Here is a 20,621-nt window from a genome sequence, read left to right on the forward strand (position 1 = left end):
TTCGTCTTGCGAAGCACGGCTATTAGCGGATTAGCGGCTTAGCGGCTAAGAAAAAGGGGGGGGAGGGGAAAAACTCGCAAGAGCTCGCAAGACGTTTCGTCTTCCGAAGCAAGCCCATAGAGAAATTCGTCTTGCGAAGCACCTCAAAAGACGGAAAACTCTTTCGTCTAGCGAGTTTTTCGTCTTGCGAGGCATTCGTCTTGCGGGGCACCACTGTAGTATGAACAAGTCCCCAAACTTGGGTGTGCATGCTCCAAGGGAAACCTACAGCACAATGCAACCAGCAGGAATCTATTTCCCATATTTTCTGAAAAGGTGCCAGAGAATTCAAGTTTTCACAGGTGGGGGGGGGGGGAGTCCAAAACTAGCACACTGTGCAGAAGTGTCTGAATAATGACTGTTTCTGAACATAACCTGCATATGTGTACTGGCTCAAGAAGCTATCATACTAGCAGAAAGAGCTCTTTCCCTCACCTGTCAAAGTTGGAAGACTAATTGCATTTGTAGTACAGATTCCAGGGTCATCCTTACAAACCCTTCCCCCCTTGGCTGTTTAAAAAACATTTACGGTACGAGTTGTAGCTGTGCATCTACCTAGGCTAAGTGAAAATCCTTTAATTTCAGAGAGTACTTTGCCTTTTGTGAATGGCTATTCCTCCCTGCCACTGCCTTTATCATCTGATAGAATCTTTCTCTCTCCCGTCCTCTCAAATTTCCATCCTTCAGATGTAAGTTCCCAAGCAACACAGGCTTTGCAAAACATAGCCTAGTTTATTGGAGTACTACCTGAAACACTGAACAGCAACAGAGCTCCTATTAGAATTATGACACAATCTATTGCATGAACGGTTGTAAATAATACAGATTTTATAAGGCAGTCCCACCACCACTTATACATTACAGTTGGAATTGTCTGGATGTGTTTGGAAATTTCCAAGTGAGAGGATAAGATGGTTTAAGTAAAACAAAACACACAAACCCAAGAAGCGGGGGGGGGGGGTCTCAAATTGGTGATAGCATACATGGCTTTTTAAGAGTAAGTTCACAAATATGGCAACAGAGGCCTGACCCTCAGAGCTAGGTCCAATAAGGAACTGTGGTGTAGGTTTACAGCATAGTATTTAAAGCTTGGCAAGGCATATATTATCTGAGTTTGCCAAACTGATGGTGGTTGTTGGTGACTGGGTGGCAGCCTCTAAGTGAATCAGGTGTCTTGTCATGGGTGCAGAAGATTCTGCAACAGCTAAGGATCATAGCATGCAGAATTAGAATCACAGAACTGTAGAGTTGGGAGGACAGTGCTCATAGTGATTAAGAATTTCCTCTTCCTGTTCTCTCCATTTCCTCAAATAGTCTTGCTACCCAACTTGTGCATCTGTTTGTACTGAGGTGGGGAATCTGTGGCACTGGATGTGGTGCTAGTCCACAGCTCCCATCATCCCTGATCATTGACCATGTTGTTGGGGACTGGTAGGGAGTCAAGTCTACCTTCTTCTGAAAAGCTACTGGCTCCGCACCTCCATATGATGGTGGACTCAACTCCCCATCTGCCCAAGCCAGCAGAGTAAATGGTCAAGAATAATGGAAAGCTATAGACCAGCAGCAGCTGGAAGTCCACAGCCCCACTGCTGCCACATAATTATTCCAAAATCCCACACCATTGTGAAACAAATCTTCTGTACCCTAGCCAGAGCAGCCTTTGTACAATGCCACATACCTAGGCATTCAAGGATATTGGAGGAATGTTTGTGGAAACTGCAGCTGCTCAAAAAACCCCCCAGAGAATATTTGGGGGGGAAACTTGCAAAGCGGGCTTCTATTTCTAAGTGGTGGTGAAAAGAAAAATCTTTTAAAATTTTCTTTGCATGTTTTTCTGAGAAAATGTCTGATGCTGTGTTCAAATTTCAAGCCAACGCCGGTTGCTAAACTTAATACATTCCTTGTGAGATAAGACACCTTGAAGATGGGCTGTGTGCATGTGTTTTTGTCCTTGTTAGGCTGAGTCGGGACTAAGGCTTTCTGCTTTAGGAGTACCACCTTGCAAAGTCTGTTGCTGCCTTTGCTTGCTTATTGTTTTGAGCCATGGATAAAATCAGTTCAACTAATTGTTGGGAAGTACAGACTGTCCATTGTTTCTGTAAGCAAAAGTATTTTGTGGAATGAAGTGGAAAAAAAAAAGTTGAGTAAGTTGTGACTAAGATGGAAGATGGGATAGCATGGGAGAAGAACCGATTAGGTTCAAGAATGTTACTTTGTTGGCTATCACTGTACTGCAGTACCAATGTGGTAGGCAGGGTTCTTCAGAAAGATCAGCATATTGGTCACCTTTCAACAATTTCCAGTAACTCTATGATACTGTATTTAAAAATAAAGCCTGCAGTTGTATTACTTTAGGATGTGAGGAAGCTTAATATGCCTGAAGTGAACAAATGTGAGATTTTTCCCACTGAGTGCATATACCATGTCACTGAGATTCTTTTCTGTTTGCATTAGGGGATTGAGCTAGGGCTGGAAAAAGTCATCTTTTGTCAGTTTTTGTATTGGCTTAAGCTGTAAATAAAACAATAGCCCTCTTTATTCAGTATGAAGCAACAAAAACAAACACAAAGTTATATTTGAGATCATTTGACTCCCCGATTCTCCTGAATATTAACAGCCCTTGCCTTCATCCATTTATTTCACTGCTCAAATCTTCCCCTTCCCCGAGCATAGGATCAACCATTGAAACATTCTGAGTTATTTTCCCCCACCCCAAATTTAGCCATCTCCCTAAGTCATAATATCTGTTTTCAAACATGGATTTTGATTGTCTTTATGGCTCATTTTAGGATGCATAATGGCATCAGTTTTATAGAGGGTTAGACCCATGAGGGTTCCAATCGAGGGCCATGTTGAATTGACTGGCTGGTGTCTTGTCTTGGTATATAAATATACATATCTAGGGGGTTGGAAAAGTGTTAAAATTTGACAGGTGAAAATCATGGTTTTGAAAGTTAAAGAGGAAAAAAAATGGGCTTTTTGTCATGAACTTGAAAGTATGAAAAAGGGACAATGGAGTTTGGAAGGCTCAACAAATTCCCTTTTAAGTTTCACGGGGGTGGGGAAACGGGGTGGGAGGGGGTGGGAAAGGAGTAAGATCTCCATATGATCATCCTAGCTTAGCTACCTGTCTGTGACTGTCCATATTGTACTTGTGTGTTATAACAACTGGTTTACATCGACTTGCTGTAAAAGTGAATTTGGAAATAAAGAATTCATTACTACAATATTAAACGAGCTTTGCCTTTGTTGGAGGGAAATGGTGGAGACTGGGGTAGCGCAGAAGTCACACTGTTCTTGCCGGAACTAACAGACAGATGTTTGTTAGCACTGTTCCAGTTTCATAAACTTAGGCCTTTGTAAATTCTTACCACATCATTAAACTGAAAAATGTTCCTGTGAAGATGGTACTTCCAGAATTCCTGTTTTTGCTTTCATTCATTTTAAGCTGAGTTCTCATCATCTGGATAAGACCACTCATCCCCCTCTATGGGCATGGCAAGACCTTTTTGTATTGAAGGCTGTATTCACCCTTGGGTAATTCTCCAGGAATCATGTGGCAGTAATGAGCATAACAAAAAAGTGGCTTGCATCTTCACCAGGCTGCTGGGCTAGGCAGAAAGGTATCTACCTCAGCACCATGGCTACCACCATTTTATAATATTCTGGGGGAAAGCCTGTCTTTGAAAATGCTAGTTTCAAAAAAGAAATTTTAAAAATGGTGATTTAAAAGTTTAGTCACATTCTTAAAGCCATTGCTTGCTTTTATTCCTTGATAATTTCAATCGATACCTCTGCATCCTCACTAATCTCTAATAATAGCACTCATCCAACTGTTATTTCCCAAAGAAGAGATTTAGCACACAGTTTTCTTAACTTTTTAATTTTTTTAATCTTTTTTTTTTTATAAGCACACATTTGTGCTTTGGCCAACAGAATCAAGACATTAAACAAAGATCAGCTTCTCTGAAGAAAAGCGTTTCTATATAACAAGGACATTACACAGCTTGAAGCAGGAAAAGAAATATTTACAAAATACAAGGTGGTTTTTTTCTGGATTTTTCCTTTATAACGCTAAGAGGGTTATTCAGAATTTTCAACCTTATAAATAGAAAAGCACTTAATGCAGAGGGATATGGTAGCATTGGGTTTTTCCTCTTCTTAAAAAGAAATTAACTAGAACAGAACCAAAAACATTAGGTAATGTTGAAAATTGTGAAAAAACCCCAACCATTAAGCAGTTTAGCTACTATTTCGTTACGATTACAAAATGAGAAAAAATGTATTTTTTTCCTTTTTTGGTGATGTGATTAATACAGAAGACAGGCGCAATGCTAACAACAGGACAGGGACCAACAGCCACACCGCTAGGGGTCAGAAAAACATTACAGGTGGATCGGTGTGCAGAATCTGGGAGCCACTGGGGATGTGATGTGAACGGCCTCTTTAAATTAAAAAACAAAACAAAGTGATTTTTAAAATTTCCAAACCTGTTGAGCTTGTCAATAGCCAGCCCAAGAAGTTATGAGAAAGAGGAAAGAAAACTTGACGGAGAAGTTTACTTTTGAACTAAGGGGTGTGTGGAAGTGGAGTTAAGCAGTAGTGGTGAAAAACAAAGTCCTATCTTTCTCCAGGAAAAAAAAGTTGAAAACAATTTAGATACTCAAACATAGCTTAAAATATAAGATGTAATCTCAAGCAATGCATAGACCATATATTTCTATATAGGGTGGGGGGAAAACAATGAATTTTACGACACTTGCTAAAATATGGCTTGTGAATCTGGGGTGGCAAGTTCCTGAATCCTGCTGACATCCCTCTCAGTATTTTAAGGCTTAACACTACTGTATTGCAACTGAGCAGCAGAAGAAATACAACCTACTGCAACTTTCAGACTAATGGGCAAAGTGCAAAATTAAAAAGGGAATACTGAAGTGTTAATAACTTGACAGCATTTAAAGGAGAGGGGAGAATGACAGCCCCCCCGCCAAAAAAAAATTCTAGATGGGCTGACAGCCTTTTCCCTGCTCCTAACTTGGGGAGGGATTAACCAGCACAGTATGAACTGAATAAAACTGATTTTTAAAAAAATAAAATCACATCCAGGGTACTGATAGGGAATTGCCTTTTCTTGTACAAATCTTTTAACATGGAGAGATGGTCTGAAAAGCAGCAACAAACAGCAGAATGGATTAATAAATGTAACACAGGGTGAAGGAACTGGAGGGGAAGAGCTTCTTCTTCTTCTTCTTCTTCTAGCCCACAAAGTGGGAAGCCATCTCTTTTGGGTGCAGCTTCAGGGAGAGTTTGCATTGCAAGTGCATTCTAGTGCCACTGCGGCCCAAAAGCAGAAACAGATAGTGAGGGAAGTTGTACTCAGAAGACGTCACTTTTCACCACTAATTTCACTCCACTAAAATCTTGGGGGAGGGGCACAGTGATGGTGGTAAGGTGAGGAGAACAGACACCAAACAGAAGAAAAAGAAAAAAGGAGAAAGAAAGAAAAGCCTTTCACCAGAGAACCAATTCCAGGGGTCACTTGGCCAGCTTCACCCTCCTGTTTGTGGAGTGTACACCTAAAGCATGGGAAAGGGGAGACAAGTTTGCTCTCCTCATTAGACCACACAGCACTGGATAAAAGGTGTGCGTGACAAGGAAACATGGAAAGAAAGAAAGAAAAATAAAACAGTTTCTAAACTCCTTAAATTCACTAAAAACTGTGAAAATTCCCGGCAGGATGTTTGAATATCAAACGCAGATTTCAGAAGCTTTAATGCCAAGAGTTAGTTTGGTGGATTGCTTTTTGCTCTCATCTTCCTGTCCATCTCTTATCTGTGGGTTGGCCGCTGAACTGTGGCCACGGCCCCTGGATTCCGGCTCTTGAGGCAAGCGAGGGTGGGCGAGGTGGGAGCTCCGTCTGTTTCCCGGGAAGGCTTGCTGCCGGAGGTGCGCCGCGTGGACCGTGAGGCCCGGTCGTGCGGATCCAACTGGTCCTCGCACTCTGTCTTGGGGTTGTAGGACAGTGGGAAGTGGCGTCGTTCCCAGGGCTGTACAGTCTGAAAAGCAACCGAAGAATGGTCAGGGGGGCTTCAACATCGATCTGCACGGCATCTGCACACCCTTTAGAACACATCAAACCATTATCTCTGTAGCTAAGTCCCAGACACACAGTTCACTACAGAAATCTGTACGGCAATATTAATTGAGGCGTTTTCCGAGAAATGTGTTGCCCGGTTGGGAAATGAACGGGAGTTGGGACAGTTAGCACCAACCCTGAATTGGGGCCTTTATAGAGTCCTTGCCTTGTCCAAATTTTTCTTGGAAATCTCCAGGAGGTATCCCCCAACTTCCCTGGGCAATGTATACATTCTCTTCCCATACACAAATCTTCCCAATATTTAACCTAAATCTTCCATCCCTGAATCTTCAGGCACTGACAGCAACCTGCTCTTCTTCCAATAAATGTGCAACAACCTTGCAACCTTCTCAAGAAATGTGCAACATCCTTGCAACCTTCTCAAAGGATGGGAGTTAATTGTCTTGACTGAGGCACCCCTTACCAACACCTGGAACCAAACCACTACCTATACATCTTTCCTAAATAGTTTTTATCTAGCAGGATAGCTGTATTCCACACTGCTGTGCTCCACTCCACCAGGCTTCAGTTACGCCCACTATATCTCATAGGCTTTTGTCGGCAACTAAGTACTCCTATCTTCTCCTGGCCCATCTTGGTTCAGAAGTGTCTGGTAGACCCTTCTGGTACCCTGAAGATGTTGTTCTGCCATTATTTTCCATTGGCCATATTAGCTGGGGCTGAGAGCTGTTGTCCGAAACATGTGGTAACCCTGGCTGGGGAAGGTTGTTCCATTATCAGCATAAACAAGGGATGGAAGCTGTGGCCCTTCAGAGATTGGCCAAGCTGGCTGATGCGGAAGAGAGTTAAGTCTAACACCAGAAGGCCCCTGGCATAACCTCACCTGTGAACACTGACAGATTGATAGCAGTTCCACTGAGAAATTGCGCCCAGTGCTTTTGTTAAGACAATTTTTGCACACAGATGGACTGGGGAAGGGGCCCCTGCTTTCTGTCCAGAAAGTAAAACCCCACTCTAACTACAGGCGCCCTGAAAACCCGTTATTGGAGGGCGGGGAAGAGAAATTGCCTTCTTCACAGTAGACATTACTTGTCTGTCAACACAACTCATTAATATTACCACCTAGAATGCTAAGCAAAGCCGCAAAGAAACCCACCACCCACCTGTTCATCAAGGCCAGATTCCGGTGTGGAACATCGTGTGTCCTCACTGGACAGATGCCGCATAGAGTCCCGGGACAGAGGGGTGTGGGGACCAGAAAACATGTCTGGGCTGATGGGGCTGCGTGGCGAGTGGGTGTGGGAGACATCAGAATGCGCGTAGCAGTTGCCAACATCGGGTGATGCTGGTTGTGGGGTCGAGGGGTTCCCCAGCTGCGGCGTTGTCCGTCCATCTGTGGATCTGTAAGACCTGGAATGACGACAATGCATTTCTTTTCCCCCCTCTGCTTTAAAAAAGGAAGGTGCCAGCATCACATGTTGAAAGCCATGCGTTCCCAATGGCTTACATTCAAAAGGCCACCAGAACCCACCCAATAGTGTGCCCTCCCACCTCACTCAATCCAATTAGTTTCAAGCAGAGCACAGCTGCAGTGCTGGGAAAGGGCCAGGAGAGCAGGTAGATGAAGACAAGCCCCTTCTTCTCCAAGTCTGACATGCCCTTCCTCAACTGCTGCCACTTCTCTGCTCTCATATCCTGACAGATCCCTGCCTTCACCCTCAGGTCTCCAGCTCCCTCAAAGGGCTCTGCCCTTTCTCCCCTGCTGTCCCATCAGAACAGCCTTCAAATCTCTCCTATGACCCGCTGCCTCTGGCACAATTCCTTCATCTTCAGATTCTCCTCCAGAAGTGAGGCACCTGCAGTCGGGGAGTCTAATGAGGCCCTTTGGTCTGCTAGGCTGTTTGTGCCAAGCCACACAGATCTGTCCGTCATCCGGTGTCAGGGACAGGTTTGGTGCTGCAGAACCAAATGCAAGCCGCGGCAGCACAATCCCTTGGGAGACGCAGGTTAAATTCAGCACTGTTTGAATTTGATACTTTTCACTGCTGTGCTGCTTCCAAAAGCAGTGCAACAGAAACGCACCAAATCCAAAAGCCAAAGTTCCCAATTCTTCCTTTGCAGTTGTGGCTTAAATTCAAGTTGTGGCTGTACAAGGATTAGGAGCTAAGCAAATTCCCAATTCAAACAGTCTTGTCCACCTGGAGCAAGAGTCCCACAGAAGATTGACACCTTCCAGCTCCAGCGAGATCCATTTCCTCACCCCTGCCCTACTGTGCCCAAACCCAAGCTAATTTAACTGTAATGAAACACCTGTCCTGTCCATTCCCCGTCTAGCCATGCTGCAGTCTGCCTCCCTCATCTTTCTACTGTATTCCTTGTGCTGAAGTCCACATTGTAACCTCCTGCACGCTTCTACTTTGTTAAATGCCACAAGCCATGCACGCCTGTAAAAGTGCAAAACTCGCAGAAATGTTGTGCCACCAATCCCAGGCAAATAATGTCAGTTGCCAGTACCTGTTAATAACCTGGCTGCCATGTTCTAGGCCAGGAAAGAGGAGGTTGTGGCCTTCCAAATATTGTTAGATCAAAACTCCCATCAGCCCCAGTCAGGATGGTCCATTAAATGGTCTGGGATGATGGGAGCTGGAGTCTTAAAAACCTCTAAAGGGCTGAAAGTTCTTCAACCAGGCTCTGAATGAACCACAGTTCCTAAAGGCAGCCCCTCTTTCTAGCCTCAGACCATTTGTGCCTTATATCTTCTTCCCACAAGCAAATACCAGAACACTCAAGACAAACACTGCCTGTGCGGCAATGCAGAGGAACACTGAAAGTAAGTTGCCCACCACCAAGGCATTTGGGCTTGTAGAATCACAGAGCTGCAGAGTTGGAAGGGAGAGTCATCTAGTCCAACTCCCTAAAGAGCGAAACTCTGCAAATTCACAATGAAAAGAATGAGCCATTCACTCAAAACCTTTCAGGGTGATTACTGGAACCAAGTTATGTAGAGGGGTAGTTCAGATTTAGCTTCCAAATTGTGGTTTGTAATTAGGTGCCCAAGCCTAGGGCTCAGGCACTCTGTCCTTCCTTTTGGGTGTGGCAGTTCCCCTTCTCATTTCCTGGTTTGAGACAAACCATAGGTTTGTTTTGTTCAAATGGGCAAGCTATAGTTAAACATTCTTCTGCAAACAAGGACTGGTTATCAGGATCAAACCCTGGTTTCCAAAGCAAGTTGCGGTTCAAATGGAATGGTAAACAATGGTTAGTGTCCAATCAGGGTAGGGGTGACCTGCACACAACCCAGAGGTTGCACTCACAACTGAGCCACCTCAGATTGTTTCAGCCCCTGCCCTGTTTCTTTCCTGTCTGCTGGCTAACAATGTGGGTTTTGTCTTTGACCTGTTAAGTTCTAAAAGGCTTGTGAGTAGTGCTGGCATTCTCCTTTATTGGAGGGTGGCCAACTCTGAGCATCTGCTGGGACCCAGAATCACAGAATCGAAGAGTTGGAAGGGACCCTGAGGGTTGTCTAGTCCAACCTCTCGCAATGCAGGATTCTCAACTAAAGCATCCATGAGAGATGGTCATCCAGCCTCTGCTCAGAAACCTCCAAGGAAGGAGAACCCACCAGCTTCCAAGGCAGTCTGCTCCACTGTTGGAACAGCTCTTACTTTCAGAAAGTTCTTCCTGGTGTTTCGATCTCAGATCCTAGGCTGCAGAGGAGAAAACAAGCTTGCTCCATCCTCCCCCATGACAGCCTTTTAGATATCTGGAGGTATTTATAGGCACTGTGGTGCTGAAACAGCAGCTGGCCTTACCTGCTGCCCCGCCGCTGAGGCGGCACAGTTGTGCTCCAAAGCCACCTTGCCCGTTCCGACTCCTCACACTTGGCGTGGAGAGTGGCAAAGGCCGAGTCAGACAGATCCTCTATCTGGAAGAGAAATCATGTGAGGTTAGCACTGAGATAGTCTGCAAAGCGTCTCTGGTTTCAATGAAGGAGGCTGTACAAAACACCACCTGGCACACCATAAAGGTGTCCAGGCACAGCAGCTGTTCTCTGCTCTTCCACCCTTAATTTTCTATCCATGAGCAGCTGGAAGGGACAGTTCAGACAATCCCGCTAGTTTCTGTGAGCACACATTTGAGGCAAGAGAAGTTGGGCGAGGGCTCATTCGTTCCCATTCAAAACTCACTTTGCCCATTCAACAAGCCCCACAGTTTGATCAGGAAACAGTCATACACAGCAAGACCCAATTTTAGGAGGTGATGAGCTTTGCTGCAGCAGAAAGACCCTCCTCCAGTTCTGAAAACTGATTTAGGTTTCTCAGGTGTGCTTTTTATCCGTATCCTGGCAGTGAGAGGCTGGAACGGCCTTCTTGCAAAGAACATCAGTATTCTACCTGGGACGGTACTTATGTAGGGCAAGGAGCACAGTAAGTCTTAATTTTTTAATTTGGAATGTAAGAGTGAATGAATGATGCCCCCCTCTGCTCAGTTATTCCACATACCAAACCCAAACTTCAGAAAGCTGCTATTTTTCAACTGGCAGACCACTTTTGGAAATGAAACAAAATTTTGATCCAAAGAAGGTCACATTCCATATATGAAATGTCTTTACAACATACGTCCTTGTTCGCTTATGTTGCAGGGAACAGGGAATGGGGGATGGAGAGAAGCCTGTAGCTGGACCAGAACATTTAAAATGTTTTGGGCTCCAATATTTCTCTGTGCCTGGAGGCTCTCCCCTTCCCTGAAATTTGGTGCCTTCCCATTTTTCTCTTTTAAAATATTGTATTGAGTTAATTCATTTGGATTGTTGGTTTTTATTTTGGCAAAGAGCAGAATGTAGTGGCGAAAACAGAGAATAAATGAGGGGGCAATTTTATTTTTTTCTCCTCACTGCATGAATATTCTCAAACACTTCATGGGGAAGAGAAACCTGGGAGGCGCTGGGCTTTATCTTGTTCCTTCTCTATAACAGGAGTTAAGTTTTCCCTCATCTTCTCCAGGAATCGGACTGTACATGCAAGGAACTCGGAAGACAAGAGGCTGAGCTCCTAAAGTAACTGACAACCACAAAATGCCATCACATGGTTTTTAAAAACCAGCTGCTATTCAGTAAAGAAAGCCTGCATGACACAGGCCTCACATGAGTAGACCTAGAACCATCCATATCCTGAAGAATGTTCAGTTTCTTAGGGTAAGGTTAAATATGCACCACCTGGGGGCAAAATCCCGCACGTGGGTAACTTTCCAACCATAAAACGATCACGCCATCTGCCAAACAGTGTCATTGCTTTAAGGAATGAATGCCTAAGCTGAAGGCTACGAAAGCTGCGCTGCCTGTTCACTTACTTCCAGACTCTACAAAGGCATATTAAATAAATTACACTGTAGGTTTTGTGACCACATAAAAAGCCACTTAAAGGATGGCAGTCGAAGATTAAGGCAAGGCTGCCTTCTCCTTGCAAGAAGGCATTGTTTGCCAACCCGCCAGTATTCACTGCATGCAGCATTGTTTTCATTCTGCTGCAGTTCATCTTTCGAAACAGTTACTTGTCTCGCTCTCTGCTGTGGTGAAATTTATGTAGTTTATTACGTACGTTACACTGTCATTATGTTATTCCACCCTGTTCATTTCAGTGCAAAGAACACAAGGCAAACCAGGGGGGTGGGGAGGCAAGGCAAGTCAGACTAATCTGGCGGCTATGTAACTGGACTTTACCTAGTACTTTCGCCGAAAAAGCACCAGCCACCACAGAGGAAGTACAACTCTGCTTTAAGTTCAAATCAATGGCGCGAATGTCCAAGGCAGGTGCTCCCCCTTGCAGTGGATATTCGAAATTGAGAGACACACCAGCACTGAGCCGCCCAAGAAGAGAGCTCTGACTTAGGAGGAGCACTGTATGCCTCATGTGCACGCTTTATGACAGAAAGTCACCCACAGGACGGATTTTGCCATGCTCCTTTGATGAAAACTGCTTACATGGAATGCTGCCCTGGGCACAGAAGCTCCAGAAGGGCCTATTTATTTTACTACTTTATTTTGGTTAATCTATAACCAGTCTTTCATTAAAACCAATCGTAGAGTGGAATACAATAGGAAAATATGTAACACAAAATGAAATATTGTGGGGGTGGGGAGGGAGAGAGAATCAGTTTCACAGAGGCCATCGAGGAGAACCATTTGGATTACCTCTTCGTTGTCTTCATCGGGGTTCACCTTCAGGCCACCGATATCCACCACACGCCAGCTGCAACACAGGTCAGCAGAGAAGTCAGTCAACTGGAGAATGGGTGGCCATCCTCAATACTCTGGGTACTTTGTACAGCCAGGCAAGAAACATGGGGCTTTTTTGGACCACCGTCAATGTCCCCCCCTTCCTCACGATGGGGAAAACCTAACTTTTGCACACTTGTGTCCTTGTTGGTCTAGGGCCCTCCCCTCCTGTGACCTGGAGGAGAGCAAGGGGGAAACGGCGTCCCTGCGCATACCTCGGTGTGAGGATTTCTTTGTACTGCAGTTTCTCTACGCGGGTCGTCGCAGCCACAGACATAGGGATGACAATGTTGTTAATATCGAAAGAGCTTTCGCCTCTCCTTCTCCGCGGCTGCTGCTGCTGCAAAACACAAAAAGAAAAATGCTCAGGGAAGGAGGAGGAAGCACCTCCAAGAGCAGGGAGCTGCATGAAGCAAGTAAGGCGATGCCCCCTTTTCGGTGTTAACTCTGCCTAGTGATGGCGCAAGGCCACATGGCTGCCCAAAGAGATGGAGTCTTGTCCCTCACCAAAAACACTCCAGGGTGGTTTGTTTTGTGCCACCAACCTTCAAACCAAGCCCCAGAAGCCATTTCCCTGTAAAGCTCATCCTATGGAGGTAGTTTGTGCATCTTCTCATTTCCTTATTTAGTATACCTTCATCCAGGGAATTTGGGCTACGGCCTTTAGATACCCACACACTCAAGTCTTCTCCACAATGGACAATTATGTTGCCACTTGTGTGTTTCTCTATCCCCAACTCAAGTTCAGGCACACATGCTTGTGAATCTGTTTTACCCAACTGCAAGGATCCTAGGATCAATTGGTTTAAATATTCAAGGGGGGGAATGAGAGGTCATTAAGAGTCAGCAACCACCGGAAAGCTCAGAGCTCCTGATTCCTGCCTTTTCTCACCCCAGTGTATGTCACCCCGTGAGACAATAGCACAGCTGTCATCGCCGCCAGCCCAAGAAATTCACAGCCACAAAATGACCCACGAGGAAGGGCATTTGGTTGGAATACATTGGAATTCCTTGCATGTGCAGAAAGCATTAACAGCCCTGCAGTGATTTCTGAAAGCTGACCGACTAAGGCAGCAGAGTGGCGCCTTACTACACTTAGAAGAGCGAGCAGGTAGCAGAAGGAAGGTGGGTGGAGGAGGGAGTAGATGCTCTGCACTATCTCTCAAGCAAAGACAATCCCATAGGAAGGATTACCTGGGCCTACTGTTGTTAAGGGTTAACACAGAGAGAATTACACCCTTTCCAATCTCTAGAATTCTTTTTGCCTGCCTCATAGCAGTGTACACAGGACATTATCAAAGTTCTGGGGGTATTTGAGAATAAATTCTAACTGCAGAAGGCATGGGGAATCTTTGGCTCTCCAACTCCCAAGGCCAAGACTATCAGTCATGTTAGCTGCCTGAAGCAAGAGACCAAGAACATCTGAACTGGTTCCCCATCCATGACTGAGAGAGAGAGGGATAATTGATTTGGGGGAGGGAAGCCTCTTTGGCATCCCCTCTGAACTTTCTGATTGGGTACCTGCCAGGCACAGGGCCACGCCCATTTCAGTCTTTCTGAACGACTAAAGCGCAGAGATGCAACCAAGCCTGAACACCGTGCGCTTCTAAAAATGCCTACCCTCCTCCAAGCACAAGTCGCCCTCTCCTTGAATCCCAACATTTGTGAATGTTCTCCGACACGTCTTCCTGAATATCCATAGCAACAAAGGGCTTTTTAGGTATTCAGCACATCTCACCCTCGCCAGCTTTATGCATTATCTTAGCAGCACATGCCTTGCACACCTGGGGGTGCCGCTTCTTCCCCGAGACGCCACTGCGAGCTTCAAAAAACATTTTCCGTGCACAAATGTGTGCTTTAAAAAAAAAACAAGGAAAAAAATCTCTCTTTTTTGCAGCAAAGGCATATAGGGAGGCATTCCTGGCAGCTTCCCCATAGCTCCCACTCTTCCCTACCTTCATTCCTAAACAGCTTTCTAAAGCACTGGCATGGCTTGCTGTGTGTGCCACTTTGCACTTCATCTGTTTGTCAGGGGGGTGGATCAGGATTCCAAGACCCCACCACCCCCACGTGCAGAATTTCAAGACCTGTTCTATTGCCGCTGGGTTATTTTATCCTCTTCACTTAAGAGCTGATAATCTACAGCTTTTCCTCCTTCCCTGTCCCTAAAGACACAGTGCAGATCGCAGTCTGTTCGGATCTTATCTCAAAATCGCAACAATCCAAGGAGTGGTTATCTTGCCCAAAAGCCATCTAGAAAAAGCCTCATGGCTATACCAGGAAACCGGAACCCAGGTCTTTGTAGATTTTTTTTTAAAAAGAAAACCTTTCACGTTTGTACCAAAGTCCTCAGGATGGACCAAACAAAACCAAACAAAAACAAATCTTGACAGAAGCTGCCGCAATTTACCATCGTCTCAATGCTCTCCTTCCCACCCTCAATGTGAAAAAAGGTGGATGAAACCTGAATACAAACATCTACTGTTGTTAAAACTACACTTTAATCACAAGATGATTGAGGCAAGGTGATTAGTTGGGAGGGGTGCTGCTGCATAATCTAGGGTATTTAACTGGCCTCATTATAGCCCTGTAATGTAGGAGAATAGGATTGTTACACACAGAGAAATCCTGGCACTGATTGGCTTAAGCCAAAGTCACTGGATGCACATCAGTGGGCCCCTCTGTTATTTAGGCACCTGAAAGGTCCAATGAAGTATGAAGTAGTAAGAGCCAATCAGGGAGGAGGTACAAACTTCTCAATGGGTTCAGTAGCCTCCCTCTTGTATCTCTTTTTAATTTCCTCTTCTCTCTCTTTTTTTAAGGGGTGGTATAAAATCCCAAATAGCATGATCATGTGGCAACATGTGAAATGGAAGACTCTGCTCTTCTTACTGAATGAGTTAGAATGAACAAATTTATTTAATACCTCTGGCTTATTTAGATTTTTACATCTTGGCCTTCCTTGAGGGCCTTGTTTTTAGTATTGAATTTATTTTTTTAACAATTCAACAGATACTGAGGTTTCCTTGCATGAAGTTCTTCTTCATCAACTTTCCATTCTCCTGTGCAGCTGCCTCAAGGCACAAGGACCTCCCTCGTGGATAGAGTAGCAACGGCACATTCAAAACCCCTTTGAAAAGGGGGCACCCTCCCCTCATTCGTGAGCCAAGCCTGCCTTTGCTCTCTTCAACCCAAGCCTCACCAGTCTTAGAACCCCACCCCCTTTGCTAAAGTGCCTTCCATTGTCTGCTGCAGACTCAACACCATTTCTTGAACACAATCTATGCCCATTCTGTCGCATTTATCAACTTTACTCCAGAAACTGATGCCTGAGCAACCAGACTGACTTGGCCCAGCAGCTGGCCCCAGGCTCCAAAACCTAGATGGGAGACCGAACCTCAGCCCTACCGCTTGTAAGAGTAAGGAGTTCAAGCAGTGAGAACCACAAAACCCACCTTTTGTGTGAAAACTCTGGCACAAAAACTTAGCTCCCATGCCATATAAGCAGGGAATGTGTCCATTCCTCTCTATGAAGATGTTGCTAAACTACACAAATTCCTTCCAGTAGCACCTTAAAGACCAACTAAGTCAGTTCTTAGTATGAGCTTTCGTGTGCATGCACACTTCTTCAGATACACAGTGTATCTGAAGAAGTGTGCATGCACACGAAAGCTCATACCAAGAACTGACTTAGTTGGTCTTTAAGGTGCTACTGGAAGGAATTTGTTTTGTTTTGACTATGGCAGACCAACACGGCTACCTATCTGTAACTGTTGCTAAACTACAACATCCTTGATCACTGACCGTGTTGGCTAGGTCTGATGGGAGTTGGGAGTCTAGTAGCACTGGGAGGGACACTCATCCCCCAACCCCTGGGGCCCTGCTGCAGTTCAGCCAAAAAGCCAGCCCAAGAAATTGCAACTGAAACAGCACATACCACTTCCCTGTTTACCCTGACTCAGGCTTCCCTCCCCTTCCTTTGTCGATTCCTCTGTCAAATTCAGCTGGAAGCTCCTTTGGGGCAGGGACCTCTCCTCTTACACCAGGCATAGGCAAATTCAGCCCTCCAGATGTTTGGGGACTACAACTCCCATCATCCCTGACCACTGGTCCTGTTAGCTGGGGGTGATGGGAGTTGTAGTCCCAAAACACCTGGAGGGCCGAGTTTGCCTATGCCTGTCTTACACTCTGCAAAGTGCATTGCTTAGTGAAGGGGCAAGTATCACAATGGTGACCACAAGGCTTTGCTTTAATGCACTATGTTGGGGGACGGACTCCTGGGAGGTACTTACAGATGCACTGGAGGCTCCCAGTGAGCTTGTGCTGGCAGAAGGGATGGAGTTTTCCGAGGAGGTGGACAGTTGCCGCACAATGGGGCTGTGGGCCGCGGAGGCCATGTTGCTGGAGAGGTAGCTCGGGCCTCCGATATCTGCATGGTGCTTCAATACTGTGCGGGAAGGAAGCACAAAGAGAGGAGGGGAAGAGGAGGAGGTGAGTCAAACTGTGCCTATTATCATCACCATCATTGCAAAGCTTTGCAGCAACCTGTAATCAAGCAATCCGTACCAAAAGGAACCAGAGAGCACACTAGAGAGGAAAGGAGAAGAACCTCATTGGGCAGGAGTTACTTCCCTGAAGGAGGAAGTTTTAATGACTTCCTCCTTTTTTAAAAAAAAAAAGTGCACAAGAAGACAGACTGCAGCATCTGACACTAGGTGCCCCCTTTAATTCCCCAGAAGCAGCAAGCACCCTTCTCCGAAGCTGGAGGGGAGGACGAGAACAGGAATGCGAAACCCAAGCTCTCCCCGGAAAGACCTGGCTGTGGCCCGCCTACCTTCGCTTCTCTCGGAGGAGCTGTCCCGCAATCGCTTTTTCTCATGAACTGGAGTCAGGATAAGCGAGCGCTCTGGCGCTCTCTCGGCCTTGGGGGCAGCCCTTAGATCGCCTAAGGGCTGCCTGTGTGCCTTGTCTGGCTCGGTTTTGTGATGCGAGCAAGCTGAGGAGTGGAACAGAAAGAGAGCCATGAAAACGCCCTGCTTTCACCTCTCTCTCCTGGCCCGCAGGGCGCAGCCGACACACACACACCAAAAGAGGCACGGGTGGGTGCCCCGCTGCACAGCTCCAGACAAGACCCCAGGAGCTCACACCAAGCATTGCAGCCCGAAGAGGACAGGAGGCGCTCTTTGCAGAAATTCCCCCCAAGCCAACAGCTGAGTGACGACCCAAACAGGTCTATTCTTTCCCTGTGATGCAGCCTAGTTCGTCTTGCAGGCACAGTGCAAACGCAGCTGCACTGCTCATAGCTGCCTGTCTCGACCAGTTCAAGGGAAGGAAGAGAGGCAGGGTGCTTTTCAGCCAGTGTGTTCAGTGTGGCTGGAGGAGCAGGAGGGTGAGTGGGCAGAGGGGAAGGTGAGCATCCACTGAAAGAAAAGGAGATCTGCAAGCCTAGCTACACAGTGCAGACAAATGTCCTTAGACACACCCAAGCCTTACAATGACTTTGAAAGGCCCAGCAGCTTCCGTTCTTGAGAGCTCATTTGTGGCCCACATTTTTGGAACAGTCTACCAACAGATGCGGGAGAACTTGAGGCCCTCCCATTTGTCGTGGGACTCCAGCACCCGCCACCCCCAGCCAGCATGGCTTATGGGCCGGGATGATGGGAGTCAGGAGTCCAGCATCATTCGGACTCCATCTCCAGGTCTATCAGATGTAATCTTTAGTGGGTCTGAAAAGGCTGTCGCAGTTGGCATTGCATGACCATAGCAAAACATTCTGGCAAATCAGGAACAGAGCTGTGCATCCTCCTTGATTTTAAGCAATGACCTACCTTTTCAACTGAATCGCCTATGCACAAAGCTCCCGGTGCTCAGGCGGGATCCTCCAAACAAAAAGGGTGGAAGGGATATGCACACACTCTGCCCTGGTACATTTAGGGGCATGCAGCCATGACTTAATCATCATTGTGGCGTATGAAAGATCAAGGGTCTGTGTAAGCATGTGCAAAGCGACTTTCCCATTGACCAACCATGACCAGCACACCCAGACTCCAGCACACATGTGGGGTTCGGGCAAAGGTTGTTCCAGGTCAGGCAACTCAAGACCAAGCACACCCTCAAAGATCTGCTCTGCTCCCATCCTCTGTGGAGAGGGGGGAAGCTCATGGCAGAACACAGGCTCTGTCTGCTGAAGGTATCCAATGCTTCCTATTGCCATTTAAAAGGAGCAGAACGAAGGCCTCTGCTTGAAAGCTGTGGCAAGTTAGAATATGCAAAGGATCAGATCAGGAATGAGGAACCTGCAACATTCCAAGTGCATCTGAACTACAACTCCCATCATCCTTGACTGCTAGGCATACGAGCTGGAACTAATGGGAGCTGGGAATCCAACACCTGGAGGGCCACAAATTCCCCCCTCTTACTGCAAGTGGAATAACTCTTTGGCTCAGAATGAAGAGAAGCCCTTGCAGCTTTTGAGATGTGCCATTTCTTTCCGATCACCTTCCAATGTGCCATGTGGCTCTTCAAGAACTGCTGCATTTTTAATCTCTTCGGCGCTTCATAAACTTGACTGTGGTTACCTTCTTAGCCACCCTGTCATCTTCCTAGCAACCCACTGAGGTTAAACTCCCTGTTCCTTACTGGCCAGGCAAGGGAGCCCATAGCAGGCAATGGGACTGGAAACCAAATGGCAAAAGTTGAAAGCTTCTCTGTCCCAGGGACTGCAACTCTATGCTTTGTTGTCCCATGGCCTTAGTGCTGACTGCACACCTGAAAAAGTCTTTTAAAGTTGGTATTTAATATTTAAAAATTGTATTCTGAAGTCTCTTCTCTACAGCTGTACTGAATTGCTAAATGCTTTGTCAACCTTAAAAAACAACCACATACTAAGGCTACACAGCCAGCCTCTAGTAAAGCTTATGTGAAACTGGACACATTGCTAGAGGCTGATTACTGAGAAAGACAGATTTTTTTCAGGGGTGGGGGAGGCCTGCCTTGGAATTATGTCCTGTAATCTGGAAGCCCAGCCTAAATTCAGAGATGTGGGGAGCCTGCCTGCTGATTGTTTAGGGAAGGGGAAAGTCATTCGCACATGCTCAAAGACACTCCCTTGTTTTCTATTTCAAACGTTCCAGGGCTATCCATTAAAACCAGTTCCAAGGCAGAGCCCTGGGTTCACACGAAGCCATGCATGCAGCTCACTCTGCTGTGGGACACAAGCAGGACCCATTTGGGTAGTTCTTGCCAATGCACATCAATCAACAAGAGGACACTTACTGGCTGCAGCTAAGAAGGTGTTCACCAGCTTGTGGCGGTCCTTGCGCACGGAGTCAGGTAAACTGGTGGGAGGCATGGAGGGCCGATGCTTCAGCGTGAGCCTTTTGGGAGGCTTGATCTTCTCGCAGGGCTTGTTCTGCAGCTCAGATTTCAACATGCTCTGGAAATGCAAGCTCATTGGTACATCTGCGGGAGAAAGCAAGAGGGGAAGGCATTGCTACATGCTTGCATGTAATAAAAGGTATCCTTGTTGAATGTCGAAGAGATCACAAATCACAGTCATAGGTTAGGGAGGGACCCTGAGCATCATCTAGTCTAACCCCCTGCAATGCAGGCATCTCAACACATAGTCCCCCATCCAATCCGAAACCATACCGGACCCTTCTTAGCTTTGCAAAAGTGCTAGTGATTTTTTATCACGGAAGCATCATTGTGTACATTTGGTGGCTCACAGGAGATTGTAAAAAGAACTAGGTGAACATGGCTTCTAAAAAGTGGAACAGGTAACTTCATGCCATCTCAATGCTACCACCACCCTATAGAGATGACATTTCTGCCCTGGCCAGAGGCAGCTTGAAATTCCTTCAAATAAGAGAACACCAGACTGCTTGAAAGAAAACCAAGAACCTGTTAATGGAGAAGAGCAGGGGTAAACAGGATCACGGGTGTCTCACTGGCCGTTTCAGGAAGGGGCGCATGCTGCCTCAATCTAAAGATGGCCCCAATTTAAAGCTTCTGTGTTCCATGGATGCCAAAAATGATCCCTTCCAAGTTCTGCACCAAGCAATCAAGATTAAGTGCGCTTATAGAGTTCATGTGCAAAACCTATGCTGCTTCCAGCATACAGTGAGCCATGGGGAGTGCACATACGGAAGATGAGGGGGAAAGCAAGCTGGGTATGGGAAATAGGCTACTGGGGAATAAGGCAGTGTCTGT

At 46.1% G+C, this 20,621-nt stretch overlaps 1 protein-coding gene across 6 annotated transcripts in view; it reads right to left on the reverse strand.

Moving 5' to 3' along the window:
* Positions 1 to 3,906: 3,906 nt before the first annotated feature.
* KANSL1 (KAT8 regulatory NSL complex subunit 1) overlaps positions 3,907 to 20,621 on the reverse strand; it is a 143,410-nt gene continuing 126,695 nt past the window's right edge. For 3 of the 6 annotated variants that reach the window (XM_081836971.1, XM_081836972.1, XM_081836970.1), the window contains 8 exons: positions 19,686 to 19,871; positions 17,245 to 17,406; positions 16,703 to 16,857; positions 12,626 to 12,753; positions 12,327 to 12,384; positions 9,949 to 10,061; positions 7,300 to 7,546; positions 3,907 to 6,095 (listed from right to left, as the gene is read on the reverse strand). In XM_081836971.1, the coding sequence (XP_081693097.1) occupies positions 5,868 to 6,095; positions 7,300 to 7,546; positions 9,949 to 10,061; positions 12,327 to 12,384; positions 12,626 to 12,753; positions 16,703 to 16,857; positions 17,245 to 17,406; positions 19,686 to 19,871 (1,277 nt within the window). In that variant the 3' untranslated portion in view covers positions 3,907 to 5,867. The remainder of the gene's footprint in view (positions 6,096 to 7,299; positions 7,547 to 9,948; positions 10,062 to 12,326; positions 12,385 to 12,625; positions 12,754 to 16,702; positions 16,858 to 17,244; positions 17,407 to 19,685; positions 19,872 to 20,621) is intronic. The other 3 variants (XM_081836974.1, XM_081836973.1, XM_081836975.1) reach the window with 3 other exon arrangements.

Source organism: Podarcis erhardii (genome assembly GCF_964252035.2).
Source record: "Podarcis erhardii genome assembly, chromosome: 13".
Lineage (NCBI taxonomy): Eukaryota > Metazoa > Chordata > Lepidosauria > Squamata > Lacertidae > Podarcis > Podarcis erhardii.